The sequence below is a fragment of the Pipra filicauda genome, unplaced genomic scaffold (assembly GCF_003945595.2).
Source record: "Pipra filicauda isolate LSUMZ 115617 unplaced genomic scaffold, ASM394559v2 scaffold45_size4122338_pilon, whole genome shotgun sequence".
In the NCBI taxonomy this organism is placed as follows: Eukaryota; Metazoa; Chordata; class Aves; order Passeriformes; family Pipridae; genus Pipra; species Pipra filicauda.
The window spans coordinates 2,409,251-2,426,678 of record NW_024104598.1 but is presented as its reverse complement, the minus strand read 5'-3'; the positions used below and the strand labels follow the sequence as shown (position 1 = coordinate 2,426,678).

At 42.1% G+C, this 17,428-nt stretch overlaps 1 protein-coding gene across 3 annotated transcripts in view; it reads right to left on the bottom strand.

Annotated features, from left to right (window-relative positions):
* Positions 1-16,257, bottom strand: part of ANO5 (anoctamin 5) — a 52,756-nt gene extending 36,499 nt beyond the window's left edge. For 2 of the 3 annotated variants that reach the window (XM_027732474.2, XM_027732475.2), the window contains exons 1-2: positions 16,164-16,257; positions 3,469-3,539 (exon numbers count right to left, since the gene is read on the bottom strand). In XM_027732474.2, the coding sequence (XP_027588275.1) occupies positions 3,469-3,539; positions 16,164-16,224 (132 nt within the window). In that variant the 5' untranslated portion in view covers positions 16,225-16,257. Of the gene's footprint in view, positions 1-3,468; positions 3,540-6,713; positions 6,759-16,163 lie in introns of all 3 variants that reach the window. The other variant, XM_039386011.1, reaches the window with a different exon arrangement.
* Positions 16,258-17,428: the final 1,171 nt, after the last annotated feature.

Sequence of the window (17,428 nt, the reverse complement as noted above, 5' to 3'; positions counted from 1 at the left end):
AAATTTCATACAAATTCAAATTTTTAACCTTTCTTCCAATCTTGAATTAATTGAGTAACCTTCTTTCCTCCTAAGTACGGGAACTCTATTTTGTCAGTGGCTTTCATCCTCATTTACTGTAACTTGAACAACTAATTACAACCCCTGAACAGACTCACCACCACATACTTTTCTAGCGCTCTCTCTGCGTAAAGCACAGAGGAAAAACGAATTCTCAGGTTTCATTGCATTCATTTTCCAATTTGCTCGAAAGGACTTTCAGAGGCATTTATGTATTTCTTGGAACAGGAACTCCATGAAGACTGATTCAGGTAGATTCTGTGTAGAGATTCACTCAGGGCAGTTGCCCATCCCTAACAGAAGCAGCTGCCTGTGTATTAGTGATTTAACAAGGACATAATTGGAAGCAGTTCCCATTGCAGCATTTATTTGAAAATATCCCCATTGTATCTTTTTTTTTCCCCTTCTCCCACCTCCTGTTTGCTGATAACGTCTCCTCACTTCCCTGCGTGACATCTAGAGATGATTTACTCTATAAGGGTTGGAATATGAAAAGCTGCAGAACTCCAAGTGATCTTATTTTTATTTTGTCCTTGTGGGAGATTAAATAATAAGAAAAATACGGAGGCTGAAGAAGAAGATTAAAAAAAAAAAAGAAAAAAAAAAGGAAAAACCCAGGGTGAAATAGGCAAAATCACAAAGGACCAAACGCACCACAGATTGGAGACTCAAATGTTCTTTGAGTCCTGGACTTCATCCAACTTTTGTATATATGTTGGCAGGCTTCACTACAGACTGTTTTTCACCTTTGTCTTTGTTTTACTTGCATCACTCCTTATGTCCAAATCACATATTCCTTTACAGATTACAAAAGAAAGAAAGAAAGAAACAATCACTGAATTATGGACAGGTAATGTTTCCTGCTCTCCATATTAAATCTAGATTTATTTTTTCCCTCCTCTAATCAATGGTAAGGCCTCAGCTTTTCTCTGAACAGAATTCCTCTGCACAGAATTTCTGCTGAGCAGAAACATATTGCTACTGTACGTTATGTTTTTTCTCTTCCAAAAGACAGCCCGAGCCTAACGAAGTTGTGACCTGCGCGTAAGTTCATTTAACTCTTTCCAATGTTTTATTTAATTCCATTCCTGTTTCAAAATTACTTGACTTAAATCGGTTTAAGACTTCCAAACGTTCATATTTTTCAACTGCAGAAACATTGTTAAGTGACAAGAAAATTACCGACCTACCACAGGAGTAAAATCATTAAATAGAGAAATGTGCTACTTGTCAAAACAAGAACAAAGCATATTGACCCCAGCTCAGAAGGGCTTGGTGAAAAGAGGAGAAACCACAGCTTGTCTTTCATGCTGGGATAGAAGACCCTGCTCAGTTCCTACAGGAATGCATCAAGGATGTCAAAGGCAGCCTAGCAAAGAACTGAGGGAAAAGAAATTCTTCCAGTTTATACAGAAGACACCTGAAGTTGTGACAACACATGAAGACAAAAGATTAACATTTTATGAAAAAAATCCCATAAATATTAGGGGCTATCTTACTACTGGAATGAATTCATAGAAAAGCTAAGTATAGACCTAACCTGAATATCTAGGACATTATTAACTAAGCCTGTCATGAGTGATAAGAGTGTGAAACCGGGCACGAAGATTAAGAGGAACTCTCTAGCTTTATGTCTGGCTAATGCACAGAAAGCAAAAATCAGATAAATGACAATGTATTAGGGGACACGGTGTAGGATAAGGCAAAGCACAGAAAAGTAGTAATTTTAATGTAAGCAAATATCAGATGACAAGCTGATCTGCAGAAACAAACTATCTAAAGCCAACAAGTCCTCTCAGAGGGAGCAAGGAAAACAACAAAACAAAAAACCCAAGTTATCAAGTCAACTCAGACTGATATTGCTAATATGAAAATATTTTGAGATATTTAAGAACAAATTAAGAGGAAAAATACTTATGTAAGGAAACACAAGAAGAAACAAGCGACAAGGCTGCATAAAGTTATCAAGGAGAGATTTTTGAGAGGATAATCAGATATATTTTTCCCAGACAAGAGTGTGCTGAAGATCAGAGTGTCCTTTCTCATCCCATAATGAATCTTTCACCCTTCAAAAAAGGTTCAAATCCCATGTCTCTACATATATGACATATGCATTGCACCCCTTCTCCCATGTTCCCTGTCTTTTCATACATCCTAAGGCATGAAGTGAATTCTTTCAAGCTTTGGTGAAATAGGTCATCTCCATCCACTCAGAGACTCACAAGTAACTCAGAATCAGCTTATCATGGTATGATGAGTCATACACTATAATTGGAGATCATTGAACTATTTGATATAGCTGTTCAATGAAAATTTTCCTGGTGAAAAAGATGATTACAACTCCTACAACAGATTCAGAAAGTGGCAGGGTGAACATACGAACAAGTTTTAAGATGGAACTGGTACATTTACATAAACATTTGGATGATATGGTTGCATGCTCTAGGAAGATAAAGAACTGTGTAATTTAGGAAGCTCTTCTGAGTTCTCTCTTCATGTGATCATCTCCAGAATTGACCCTCAGAGGTAGGTGAGGACATGTTTTACTTTTAAGAAGTTCAGCAGAACAGTTGCAGTTTTTCAACACTCAACAGACATTACTTCTGATGAGTGCTCATTGCCAGTGTAAGACTCTACTTCGACAGAACAGTTGCCTCTTTTCCTATCTGAAACTCTTCCTATCTTCCTCTAAGCCTATACCAACAATAAAGAAATCAGACTATAGGAATGAAAATAAAATACCGATTTCAAGAACGTGCATTTTCAATATTCTTTTTGTTTCTTAACTGAATACTAACCACACACTGCTACCACACGACATTGTGTACTGCACATATTAAGCAATGAAGGGCTGTGAAGAGACGAATAGCTGATGATGCTTTTCATATTGCACGTGTTGCAAGGAAGAGGTATTTTAGTAACTCAAACCGTCATTTGCTTTCTCGTGCGTCTTGCAGCGCTGTCACAACACTCCTAGAGCAGCAGAACACTCACATGCCTCCATCTCCCCAGCAGGCCAGCAATGGAATACCCAGCTTAAAACAAAGCATTTGCTTTGTGCAGAAACATTATGTTTTTCCAATTGTCCAAACACTTAATGATTGTGTGATTCTAATTTCAAGACTAATACTGGAAACACCATTAAGTTCATACTGTTTTCTACCTCTACTGTTTTGTAGCACTGACATTGTTAAGTCTCTTATAAGACTCAGTGAGTATCAGTGTTACATCCACAGTTTTGCTCTTTCAAAACAACACAGGAAGGAAATGTTTACATGGATGAAAAGGAGGTAGAAGACAATCCAAAAGAAATATTAGTTTTAAAACTAATTGTGCAATTCACAGCAACCACTCTTCTTTCTTCCTACCAGCAGTACATCAGCTAACACCATCCACACTGTACCTTACCTCAGAGCTGCTTGGGATTTCTGATCCTGCAGTTGAAATGGTTTCACTTAAGGGTCCATTGCATTCTTCCCCTAAGGAACATTGAAAGAGAGATTCACATCAATACATTCCTTATTTTAAAATATTACTGTCTCTGGAAATGACGTGGACCTTGAAGGCATCGAACTATGAACAAGGAAAAGGTGGAAAATAATCCTCAGTCAATCTCTAAGAACAGTTATTTAAAGGGGAAAAAACGCTGCAAGACAATACACTCAGTCTGTCCTACCTTGGTGTAACTCTGCAGTCACAGACACATATTTTTAACTGTGACAAACAAAAATCTGTTGCCATCATGTATCCTTCTTGTTTCAAATACCTGCTAGGTTGCTGTATAAGAGGGTCTCACACCCAGAGCTTTGCTGCCTTGGCTGTGAAAAGTCAATTACCTACGAGATTGCTTGCTAGACATTGAATTAGGGTGTGTTTTTTTGCTAAGGGGTTAATGATGCATAACCTCAAGATTACAGATGCCCACATAATGGAGACATGACAACAGATCAAGAATAGTAATATGAACCTAACTAAGCTTCCTGTTGTTTAAAAACAAAAACAACCCCAAAACAAGAACAACCACCCAAACCAAAAGAAACTACCTTCATTTTAACAGCAGTAAACTCCAACATGACTTTCCCACAAATACAGTCACTTCACCAAGGACGCTGTTACTTAAATGTTAATGTTAGGTAGGAAAATCATATTCGGTACCTTCAGAACCCTAAACTGTATTGAGACATCAGCTGGTTTTTTGCTTCTAAACTTACTCTGTCATTGGTTTCCTCTGGGGAACAACTCTGAGCCATCAGCTATAGGCTCCTGTTCCAAGAAGTTTTGGTAAACAACCATCTCTCTGGTGATTAGACTGACACATCGGTCTCCTAAATCAGGCATCTAAAGAACTTCCACCACCAACGGAAAAGGATAAGCTGCTTTGAAAACAGCTCATCAAAATCTAGAGCAGGCATCTAATAATGGTGTCTCTTTCTTTCAAAAATGAGAATTCATCTTACTCCTCTCTCCATCAAGGAAGTATTGCTGAGTACAGCTTAGACTGGACAGACTGAATAACTGGTCCATCTTAGACTGGACCACTGTCAAGACAACTACAATTAGATTATTCCTACCAGAAACCCAACTTTTTTTTCTTTTTTTGTAACCTGCAAATATTTGATGCCAAAATTGTATCCAGGCAGGATATAAACTGGTTCTTTGAAAATAAATAATAAGCTACTTAAGTAGAGCTTGGGAGTATTTTATTTCTTACAATTTTTTTCTTTCTCTAAGTTCACTTACAGAAAATGGTCTCTATAAGCTTACATACAATATAATGAGAAACTGGGCAATGGTACCTAATGGTATGTAAAATATAATGAATAAGTTTCTGAATGCCACGACATTTAAAGCTGTTTGCATGCTATTCTGCTAAGGCAAACTACACCTGCAAAATCTGTACTAATAGCTACAATCTGAACACTTGGGTTTTATTTATGCACTTGTAGAAAAGTGTCTGTGTGCTGATATGTGTGTGGAGACAAGTGTTAAGTCACCTCTAAAAAGTTAGTCTCAAAGTAAACAATGTGGGATCATTCTTTCTACCCAAGCATATCCCAAATGCTACAGGGACTACGCTGTAAGACAGAACATCAAACACAGAAAAGCTCTGCAGCACAGCACTGAACTCAGTTCACCTCCCAACACAGCAAGAACGTCCAACATATGCAGGAGAAACAAATGTGACGTTTTGTCACACAACCCTCCAGTCCCAGGCCACGAGCAGCCTGGGCACCTCGTCCCTGCAGCAGGAACATTCAATTTGCTGATGCTGCCGGGGGGACTTGAACTGATTCTACGGCCTATAACAGCCTTTGTATTTGGGGGTTTTTTTTCTGGATTTTATCCTTTCTGTAGTTGTGAAAGTCTGACCTCAGGAAGAATTATAATTCAGAGTTCCACTTTTTAAATGCTTTCCCAATACTGTGGTTGATTACTTAGGCAACTTGTGCAAGGAAATTCTCTCTGACCCTGTATTAAGAGAGGGGTCCGAGACATACTGAAACTTGAAACCATGACACCGTTAAAAGCTTAACAAAAACCAATATTTATTACCAAGAGGTGGCCAACCAACCAAACAAACCCAAAAGGGAGGAAGGAGGAGAGAAATAAGCCCCCAGCATGACACCCTCCCCCCCCCAGTTACCCAGCTGTTGCCCATAAAGTTATCCTACCAACCTAGCATGCCTGTAATTACCCATAGCAGAAGCTGCATCCTTGGAGAGTCGGTAAGTTCACAATCTGGCAGGTGTCCCCACCAAAAGGCAACGTTGTCCTTGGTGTGAAGTTAACTCGCCCCAAGAAAGCACTATCAGCTTTTTATACAATTAATTGAGTGGCCACCACCCCCCAGGTGTGGCCAGCACCGCCCAGCCCGAGGCCCTCAGTCCCACCTCCCAGTTATGTAAGTGCATCTCTTCTGCGCACGCGGGAGAACTTCGGAAATCCTCTTACGCGCGCGCAGAATGTTTTGGGGGTCTTTCTTAATTGAGTCTGGGGGCGAGCCTTCCTCATCCTCCTCCTCAATCTCTCCTTCAAGCGACCTTGGAGGATAACTGGCCAATCACAGAATACCAATTAAAGCAGTTTATACAAGAAGCTCTCTTCAAGGACAACTTTCCTGTTTATCAGTGCTTCTTTTCCCATAACTTGGCAAGGAAAGAGCAAAGCTTTCACAGGTGGCAGGGCCAAACACAAACCAAAAGTATCAGCATAAATTCACCCTGGTACAGACCCACGTGAATAAACCTGAATAACCCTAGAGCAGCACAAAAAGAAAATGCAAAACATACATTAACTGAGAAGTACGACATAAGTAATATGTCGCTCCTTGAAAAATACATGAACAGATTCCTGAACAAGAGCAGCACAAGCAATGCACATCCAAGTCATGTAGGAAGGTGTAAAGGAGCCACATCCCAGAACCACAACAAGCACCAGGAACGGAAATGCCCAGTTGGTTCTTAACCAGGAGAGCTGCCCACAGATAGCCAACAATTGACTTGCAAATCACACTGCAAAAGGCCTGGCCCACAGGGGATATCAATGACTCATATTAACTGAAGTCTGATTTCCAAGAGGCTCCCAGCAGAAAAAAAAAGGAACAGAGGACACAGACAAAAGGGAGGAAGGTGTAACATGGGTTAGTACAATACCTTCTGACTGTGATGGCTTGAACTTGGTGAGAATCGCAATGTCATCTTGAAAAGGAAAAAACACTTCAGTAAGAACCACAAGTAAAATTCACTTTTAATATGAACCCATTTCATAATTCTCCTCTATCCTTTACAACAGCCACTATATCCAACAAAAGAATAAGCCCTGGACGCCAGAGATTGTGAGCTAGACAGAAGGTATGGAGCAGGCTCCTCTTGGAACACCAACATTCACCTTTTTGTCCAGGCACCTTATTCAGCAACACAAAAAAGGATGGCTCTTTCCCTATCAGCAGCAGTAGGACATAATAGTTTCTGCCAGCCAAGAAAATGCCTCTAAAATTCTTCACAAAATTACAAGTTCTTATCTAAAGATGGGAGTAAAACAATAACATTCCAGTAAAAATACTATATTTAAGGGTATGTCCTTGTTCCTCAACACTACATGCTTTTATGCACATAAACAGATTCTACAAATGTCTGCATGCCGAGAACAACAAACACAGACAGTTAGTAAACTTAATTACAAAATGCTTTTGTACGAATTGCAGTCACTTGAAGTTTTTTTTGTTCAAAGTTAACTCCAGACCAACTCTATGATCATCAAAACTCACTAAAATTGTTTCAGACATTTATGATTTTAGCATTTGTTCAAATCACTGGCCTTCACGGGCATGTCCATGTCCTAGCTGAAAGAAATGCCTCTTTCCCAATGTAACTGTTGTCTTCCACAGCCTTACAGTTCTTCACTCAGCTATTTGCAACTTCCTAAAGACGTGTGCCTTGGGAGTTTGCACGTTACTGGAAATAAGCAAGCTTCACATGGCCTGTAATTCTGCAGTATTAACATATGCTGTCCCAAACTACACCCAGCCACAGGGCAAACCTACTTAGAAACTTCTGCCGTGCCACCCCTAAGAATTACAGACCATTTTCACTTCAATTATAGACCTGAACGAGCAGAACAACAGTAATTCAAAACAGAAATCAACGTTCAGCACTGAAGACTGAAGAATATAATCAAGACTGATTCCACCTCTTAAAACATAAGGAGTTTACCCACAAAAAAAAGGTACTTTTATCAGTGCAATCTCACGATTTCTGCAACAAGCATGAAAAATGGCTTTTTGTGCAATGAAATGATTAGTCATTCTACAGTAGTTTAAATTTGTTCAAAGTGCCAGGTTGGCTTTGTTTTTCTACAGGGCAAAACTGATAATTTAGGAAAAGACAAAAGTGCATGTGTTCAGTGCTGTTGCAAAAAAGGAACAATGCCATTGTAAAACAATGCCTCCCATAGCCCCCTATTTTTCTGATAGCTGCAGCAAGGTGAGGGGCACCAAAAAATGAGCTGCACATTCTGCAGGAGAAATGCAGCCTGCCACAGGCCACGTCCTGGTCACAACAGTGGTGCCTCAACTAGGCAAGCAAAAGGCCCCAGACCACGGGACTTCTCACGCAACCTTTAGTGCACTTTTTGAGCAGTGGTTTCAGCTTCTAGGACTCTCCCAGAGGGAGCAGAAACACACTCTGGAGCACACCACAGGCCAGGTTCTGGTCTCCAAAACAGCAAGAAGTCCACCCTGCTATGGGAAGAAGAGATTTTAGCAATACAGGTGTGGCTGGACTGTGCTACTTGTCCTTGAAAGCCAATGAAAAAGTTCTTGGCTTTTTAATTACTAGGACAGTCGTAGTCACAGATGTTGTAGCCCCTTTAACTGTACCTAATCAGTAATCTCCCTGGAAGATGACAATCCTTGTTACTTCAGCATCCCTCAGTAAGTCAAGGTCTGCTGGGTGATGGCAAATTAAAAAGCTTGGCTGATGATGCTGCACTGGAGGTACAGCTGGGCCCACTGCAGCTGGTGTGTAGATACTGCAGCATGGCACAGCTCAGACTGTGCCTCAGGAAAAAAGAGCAAGGGAAGACTTAAGTTTTCCTTTCCTCCAATTTCTATCACCCTGATTCATCTGCACCAAGCAGAGCTCTCGACAGATGTGCTCCTACCAGTAAAGATGTTTACAGATTAGATGCGTCTAAAACCAAGTGGCAGCTGAATAGATATTTTTGAGGATCAAAATTTTCCTTTTGCTACTAAAACTAGGAAATCATCTGCATTTGCACACATAAGACCTCTGATAGAGCTATTCTAAAGGCAAAGTCAGAGACAGGATTCTCAGGCAGGCATTCCTAAACTGCACTGTTCAGCAGCAATAAGACAGTATTACTGGTGTCCTGCTCCTACTTTCAGTATTGTTTCCAAAATACTGCTTTCATTTATTTCCACTATTTTTCTTAGCCACAATAACAGCATCCTTTTCAGCCAACAAAACCAAGGAGGTCAAAAGAGCTTTCAGAGCTTTGACACTGTTCTGCACATCTGACACCTGTGACATATTAGTTTATAAGCAAACATACCCCTAGAGCAAAATGTTGACGGCCCAGGTAAAATGAAAAACAAACAGATAAACCAACCAAAACCCTAACAAATCCTGAAACTTACATTGCAGCTGTTATGAGGTAGCTACTCCGTACTATGAAGAAAATTCCCAATACTCATCCTTAACAAGCAATGAAAAATAATTTTATTCCTAGATGTCTTGAAGTCACCATCTGAATAAACCCCTGCCACTATTCAATCACCTGGCCTCACTGACAGAAAGGAAAAATCAATTTAAAACATGCTTATTTATCACTAAGTCAATGTGCTATTTATAGTACGGTGTCCTTTGCTCCCAAACAATCACCATGGGATTACCACTGCAGTGGGATCTACTCCATCTCATTTCCATCCTTGATAAGGGTCTGATTCAGCATTGCATCACTAATAAAAACATGCACTGAACAAAGACTTCTCCAGAAAAAGGTCACTCATTCCAAGCAAGCACCATAATCAGTACTGCCAAGTGCTTCCATATCTACAAAAAACACCTTCAAAATGACTTATTAACTAAACTTATGTTGCATAGTGATCATATCCTCCCAGAGCTGGATGGCTGAGTTGCCATGGGGAACTGGAGACCCACCTTGCTGGCTCCTGAGCAAGGAAAATAGGGTTTTACTTCACATGGCATTGCCCAAAGAGTAATAACTTCACTACTGAGCCAAAAGTTCAATGTCAAAATGATGTCTGAAGTGGTGGTTTATGCACATGCAGAAATGCTACTAAAAATTCAAAACTATTTCTTGACAATGAAAACATTCTCAGTGAATCCAAGAAAGTTTACTGCAAACATTTTAAAAGAATTTTATTAGTCCCTTAAAAAAAAAGAAGATTGCATTCAAGCATAGGCTGCATCATGGACATATAAATTTTCTGCACGTGCTTTATTATTAAACAAGCACTTTCCAGAAAACAGGCATTTATCAATGCATCAGAAGAAAAAGAAGTCTTTTATATAGGGGAAATCTGTTCCTATCAATAAGAAAATCTCACTTAGCACTTGGAACAGACAAGAAGTCTTAGTCCTAGTCTCTAGTATAGTAATTGGGTATTTTAAATCAGAACTCCACGTTTACCCTCGGCTGCCTCTCTTTTAAAGGACCACAAAAAACCACCTCCCCTTCTGATTGAAAGGCACCAGGATAACAAAAAAGGGGAAAAGAAAAAAAAAAAAGTTGAGTAAAGCTGGTTTTAGCAAAAAAAGCACAAGCACAGTGTTGTAACACAGATCCTGAATGGCATTTACTGCAGCTAAGGCAACAACCATTACCATATTTTATGCACCAGCATAGAAAAGACTTAAAGCACCTAGATCTTTAAGGTCATTCTGCAGAATGACACATGTAAACTGATTAACAGGTTCAAATGCAGTTAATAAAAGAAAGCCCAGACTAGAGATAGCTGGATAAAGCCAGGTATTTTTAAACTCTGCAGCATTTATATGCATGCAAGTAAGGGGGACTAGGATGACAAACAAACCTCAGCAGAGCAGGGTGGTAAAACACCAGACAGTATTCCTCAGCTTCATGTTATCCAGACATTTAGCTTCAGATGGCCAATTTAATCTCCAAATTTTTGTCCCTTCTGGTCCTTATGCTCTACCTCATTCAATACTCTTTATTATGCTTCTAATGAAATGCATCATTGAGAATTTTGCTAGTATATCCACCATGTATCTCATTTTCTCATAATAAACAACATAAAAATACACCAGCATAGGAAGACCTTTTATAAACAAATGCAAGAATTGGAAGAATTACTGGTTTTGTCCAAATTACTTTAAAGACAATGGAGTAACTCTGGAATTCCTAAACTGATCCCAGAGAGGAACAGTTCCTATCAGTCAAGAAAATGAGCAAGGCAATGGACCAGGGTTTCCATCACTTGGAGTTTTTTATGTGAGCACCAGTCAATTAACAGAACTGAAGTAGGTAAAGGCATCCAACCACCAGTGGCCTCAAACCCACATCTGCTAGCTATTACTTGTTAGTATGGTATATTCTAGCATACTATAAATTGCAGAAACATAGGCTTTCTGATTTCCTACCCAACAGTTAGGAAAACTTTGAATAACAAACCACAGGACCCTCTCTAATTTAGGGCTAGTGCAGAAAATGAAAGGCCAACCATGTGCATCACAAGCCCTGCCCACATGGCTTGCTGGGGTTCTGCTACTTTGCCAAAGGCCTTAAATTTCATATTTACCCTTGGGAGCTGGGTAAAGAAGAGAATCACTTGGGATTTCCAGTTATAAGACTGTACTTCACACAAAGATATACTCGTTTCCCAAAAAAAACGTGTTTGGAACTTCACTACCTCATTGAGAATAGAGACAAGAACACCACAGCTTTAACAGTCACAGGTTTCAATGAAAAACACAAATCTCTATAGTATAATCCAAGTAGCCAAGTCCCAAACTAGAGTCAGCTCCTCCCAAACACAACGTTTAATGTAACACAAAATGTACTAATTGTTCCAACAAATACACAATGTTACATGGTGTGCCATCACACAATGTTTAACCTATAAATAATTCCTGACATGCTATTCAGCTTTGGTACACAGCAAACACCTCAAAATCCTTCCACAATTATGTTATAATTGCAAGAACTATCCCTAGATCTTCCTTGCCCTCCGTGCATTTACACACACGCGCACATATCACCAAATATAATGAAATAACTGCTAGATAACAAAACACAACCCAGTAATCATACTGCTCTTTGCTTCCATCCCCAGATCACAATAATAAACCTGTGGAAAAGTTCACTGCGTTATTACCCTGCCTGTTAACATCCGACCACATTTTTACATCACCTTCCTAATTACATGTTTCTGTCGGATGACTGTAAATCTCCTCCACCTGCACATGCAACTCATTAGTTTACAAATACTAAACATGAAGACAACGGTGCTGGGTTTAATGGGTTGGTTGTTTGAGATTTTTTTTTTTTTACAAATTATCTGCCAACAGTTCTCAGCATAATTTTAAAAGCACCTTCTCAGTAGTGCCATGATATCTTATCCTAGTGATTGCTTTTATCACAGTAATTATTAAGCCTTTGTACATAGAGGTTAAAGTGCACATCCTTTTTTATAGTAGTTATTTTCATTTGTGTAGGGAACGCCTCAGAGTAGCACAGTACACCAGGCAGTACCTTAATTGCAAACTGATGGAGAGGGAAACACTGAGAGAACATCACTTTGCCTTACACCAGAAGGGATTTTGGTGGCTTTCTTGGCATTCATTTGGCATTCACAGCCCAGAACGTCTGGCCCCAGCTGGAACCAAGCATTCCTCCAGGAACTGTTATGAGGGAGAGACAGGTACAGATGATTTTTCTCTTGTTTTCTGAGCAAGAAGTTGAAGTTGTGGACCCCTTATTACATAGAGGCTAAAACACTTTCACCTGTGATGGCAGGACCATCACTCAGTTCTGTACCCAAGGAATCCTAGAGGTCTTTTCCAACCTTAATGATTCTATGAATCCAGCTGTATTTCCCAGCTTCCCAAAGTGTGGCCTAAACAACCCACAGAATTGCTACTGGGTTTAGATGGCATGTGGGGGACTTAATCCCTCCTTTGCTGCTCACCAGGCTACAGGGAGTGAGTTTAAGCTCATATGCAGGGTTCTCACCTAAAATAAGTGTTTTCCAAGAGCAATTTTTCTTTTCTTTTTTTTTTTAAACTAACACAATCTTCAGAGAAAAGTCCATACTTAACAGCTGCAGAGGAATGGGCTTGATGTTCTCATTTCCTCATTAAAAGCATCATACAACGATATGATGCAAGCTGTTGGGATCAGTTCCCAAAAGCAAGTTTTCCTACTACAGACAGGAGTTTTCTGCTACAAGGAGGTTTACCTTCCAATAACCAACCTGTATTTACGCTGTGCCCCCGCGGTGACTCATAGCAGCCAGCAAAGAAATTCCACTCAGAAACTACACATTGGTTGGTCTAAGAGTATTTTCTCCCCTGCCTTTTATATTCTGAACTATGTATAAATTTCTTGGAGCTTTTATTTCCTTACCTAGGAATAATCTTTCCAACAGCTTTCCCATTAAGAAACCCCTTGGTTTAGCCCTGTGGGAACACGATAGCCCGTTCAGCGTTTCCACAAATAGATCAGAAATTACTCCATACATTGCGCCAGTAATTAGAGACAGATGTAGTTTTGAACACAGGTCTGTATTTTATGTTATTAGTATGAATCATAATTCTGATCAAATAAGTGAAGTATCATCATCTATTAAATGACAGCAGTATTTGGCCCTGAATGTTGAGGCATTACAAGACGCCAAAACACTGGCACAAGCGCTGTTTGCAAGTCATACCATTGGCTTTTCCTGATGTTTTTCCACCTTTCTCAGAGGAAACACAAGCAAGATGACAACCAAACTAAGTGAGCATTTGAATTTATACAGTTTAGAGTGTTTTGAGTTCAAACCAGACTCCTGGAAGTTTCTGAAGAGGAGCCATGTGTATAAAGGCAGCATATTTCAAATCATGGCATGGAGCCAACTGCAAGTTTCCAGAAGATCCACGGTCTTGGGATATATCCCACAACACAGTTACCGTAGCATTAAAGTGCTGGGGGAAAAAAAACACTGAAAGGCAACAAAGACATAAATATTCCTAGCAACATAGTGTGGTGGTCTTCCTCTGATATTTACATTCCAATTTCACAAGTTCAGTTTTCTTAGAGTTTAATATTTGAGGTAAATGACACACATCTTCTAACAGAATGCAAAATCACACACACAGAAGTGGAAGTTGTTACCTCACACAGATTTAATTCAGCAGGAAGCCAGAAAACTTCCTTCCAGGTAGGAGTTGTGGCACACAGGCTCTGAACACAGACTCTGCAAGTTAAACTGTGTACCAGCAGCAGAAAGTTTTTCATCCCCACAACCTGTCTACCAGCATTCAAGTTTAATGAAAAGCAGTAGTAAACCAGAATTAAATACACACACACTATCCAAATACAAACATGGAAAGGAAAATAAGTAGCAGATGTCTTCTCTTCTGCCTTATTCCTACTGACTCACATGGGCCCTCTTATGCACATTAGACATGTACAGCCTTAGGACGCTTTTCCTTAAAGGCACAAAACAGATGTTTAGATCTACAAGAAGTTCTGCTGGCAGTACACGCATACTGTTAAGTTTTCTGAGACATAATTTAAGGAAGATTTTATTTCTTTTAACCTTGAGAGATTTTTGGGCAACGAATTTACATAAACTTTAAAAAGACTACTCATATTCAATTTGTTTCTGTTTTAGAAAAGTGGTTAGTTAGAAAAAAATTAATTGAACTGTTACAAGATTTTGTCTGGACAGTCATGTGCTACTGTATGGTAAATCCTCCTTAACCATCCTTGTTCACTGAAACTCCTCAAATCTCCTTATATTCAATATTCATGACTAGAAAAAACCCACAAGGCACTCACGGGAAAACTGAATACTGCGTTTACAAACCTGACTTCATAGAATCCTTCCCTAAATGGGAATATTTTGTGTGCTCTGTAAATATTTTTTAGTCTCAAGCCACTTCAGAAGAACAACCCCTGGTTAGAGCAGTTCAGTTCTAGCACTTTTCACTGCTCACAGGCAGCGGGATGGGCAGTGACTCAGGCCTCCCCACATCCCCTTTGGAATAGCATTGCTGGCCAAGAGGCTGTAACACCCATCTGCTCCAGTTCCTAAGAAGCCTGCCAGCTCCACCAGGCTTTCCCAGAGAGGGCCAACCTTCGTCTGACACTTGCTGTGGACGCCTGCCTCCCCGCAGCTGGACACCGCTCCTTGCTGGCACTGCTAAGAGCTTCTTCTGGGTAATTTTCACAGTCAATGCCTGCCATCGTATCTCTCTGAAACAAGACTGTCAAATATTTTGAAAAATCACGATTTGACACTAGTGCTGGGGGGTATTAACATATATTATGGCATTATACGTTTTGCTAAAACAGACAGCATAATTGAGCTTTGAGGGAGAACACATGACCCAAGAAGCCAACACTTGAGTTCCTTCCTGCTTTAAGATCTTCACTTCTAGGACTGATGGCAAAGCATTATTCCCCAAAAAAGAAATTTTTCCAGGTCAGCATTTTTATTTTGTTTTTAAATAACCACAGTCCCATGCTGAAAGCATCAACATGCTCTCTTACATCTCACTGTTGATTCACGTTGCCAGGTGAGGTGCTGATAAATACGCACTTGCGTCATGTTATTTTACAAAATCATTAATATGACCACATTTATTATAAGTAATGACATACCATACTGACATGAGTGGAAACTGTAACCTGGCTATTGCAAAAGAAGTCAGGCCGTGACACAAACCCCACTGCCCAGCTGCCACTGCTGCAGGGGCCTCAGCCAAAGCTGAGGGGCACCAGCACATCTGGGATGGGGTGGCAGGGGAGAGGGGCTGCTCCCACCTCTCCCACCTTCCAAGAGAGGGGTGACTCAGCCTGCTCTGAACCTTCTTGTAATGGCAACCTCAGCTCCTGGGAGCCGGCACCTGATCCCAGCTGGTGCCTCGGGGGAGGATAAAAGTTTGCTGTGAGGCAGAGGGACTTGTGCATTTGCAGCTTGCTTTAGGATAAAAATCAAGGGGTTTCTCATTGTTCTGGGGAGGGTGATGATGTAAGAACCTTTGCTTTCAAGGTTTACCTGGGGTTTATAAAGATCTAATCATACTTTGATCAGGCTCATGGAAAAGTGGCTCTGCTGCGCTCAGTGGAAGCCGGAGGATCAAAACCCGAGGCGGGAGGGGCCGGGAATCCCCCGGGATCAGCCCCATCTCACAGATGCCGGCCTGCAGACCCCGGGGAGGAACCAGAGCGCCCCAAATCCCCCACGCCCCGCTCGCCCCCCGCCGCCTCCCACCCGCGACGCCTCCGCGGGCCCCGAGTCACCCCCGGGCAGGAAGCTCAGCCCTGCCCTGCCCTGCCCCGGGGGGCAGAGGCGGAACCGAGCAGCGACCCCCTCGCTCCCCCCCGCTCACCGTCCGCCGACAGCGACATCTCGATGAGGGTCTCATTGCCTCTCTTGCCCAAGCGGTTCATGGTGGCCGCCTTTCCTGCCCTCGCCGGGAGCGGCCGAGGAGCGGAGGGGGTGACTCAGGGCCGGGCCGCTCAATACATGCGCACTGCCCGCGGGGCGGAGCGGGGCCGGGCGGGAGCGGGGGGAGCAGCCCCGGCCGGGCGGCTCCGAGAGGGGCCGGGCCTTGCGGGAGGGTCGGCAAGTTCGGGGAGGTGCTGGCCCCGCAGGGAACAAACCCCCAAAAATCAGACCATGTGCCTGAGAGTGGTGTTTCTATACGTGGTGTGGGCTCGGCTCGTGCCCCTTCCCAGCGTCTTGTGCGCCCCCCGCCAGGAGCAGAACAGGCGCGCTGTGCTCGTCAGTATCTAAAGCATCCCTCTGTTATCAACAGCATTATCATCACAGAGGCAAAACACAGCCCCATAAAAGCTACCAGGAAGAAATTTAACCCTTGAGGCTCCGTTGACAGCTGCTCCTGCAGCTGTACCATTCATAGAATCAGCCGGGTTGGAAGGGACCTCTGAGATCAAGTCCAACCCTTGATCCAACACCGCCGTGGTTCCCAGACCATGGCACTAAGTGCTACATCCAGTCTCATCTTAAAAACCTCCGGGGAAGGAGAATCCACCCCTTCCCTGGGCAGCCCATTCCAATGCCTGATTACCCTCTCTGTAAAGAATTTCTTCCTAATATCTAACCTGAACCTCCCCTGGCACAGCTTAAGACCTTGACCTCTTGTCTCACTGATCGCTGCCTGGGAGAAGAGACCAACCCCCACCTGGCTACACCCTCCTGTCAGGGAGTTCCAGAGAGTGATGAGGTCTCCCCTGAGCCTCCTCTTCTCCAGGCTGAACAACCCCAGCTCCCTCAGCCTCTCCTCATAGCACTTGTGCTTGGGTCCCTTCACCAGCCTTGTTGCTCTTCTCTAGACCTGCTCCAGCCCCTCAATGTCCTTCCTGAACTGAAGGGCCCAGAACTGGACACAGCACTCCAGGGGTGGCCTCACCAGTGCTGAGTACAGGGCAAGAATCACTTCCCTGCTCCTGCTGCCACACTGTTCCTGATCCAGGCCAGGATGCCATTGGCCTTCTCGGCCACCTGGGCACACTGCTGGCTCATGTTCAGCTTTCTGTCAATCCAAACTCCCAGGTCCCTTCCTGCCTGGCTGCTCTCCAGCCACTCTGTCCCCAGCCTGTAGCCCTGCATGGGATTGTTGTGGCCAAAGTG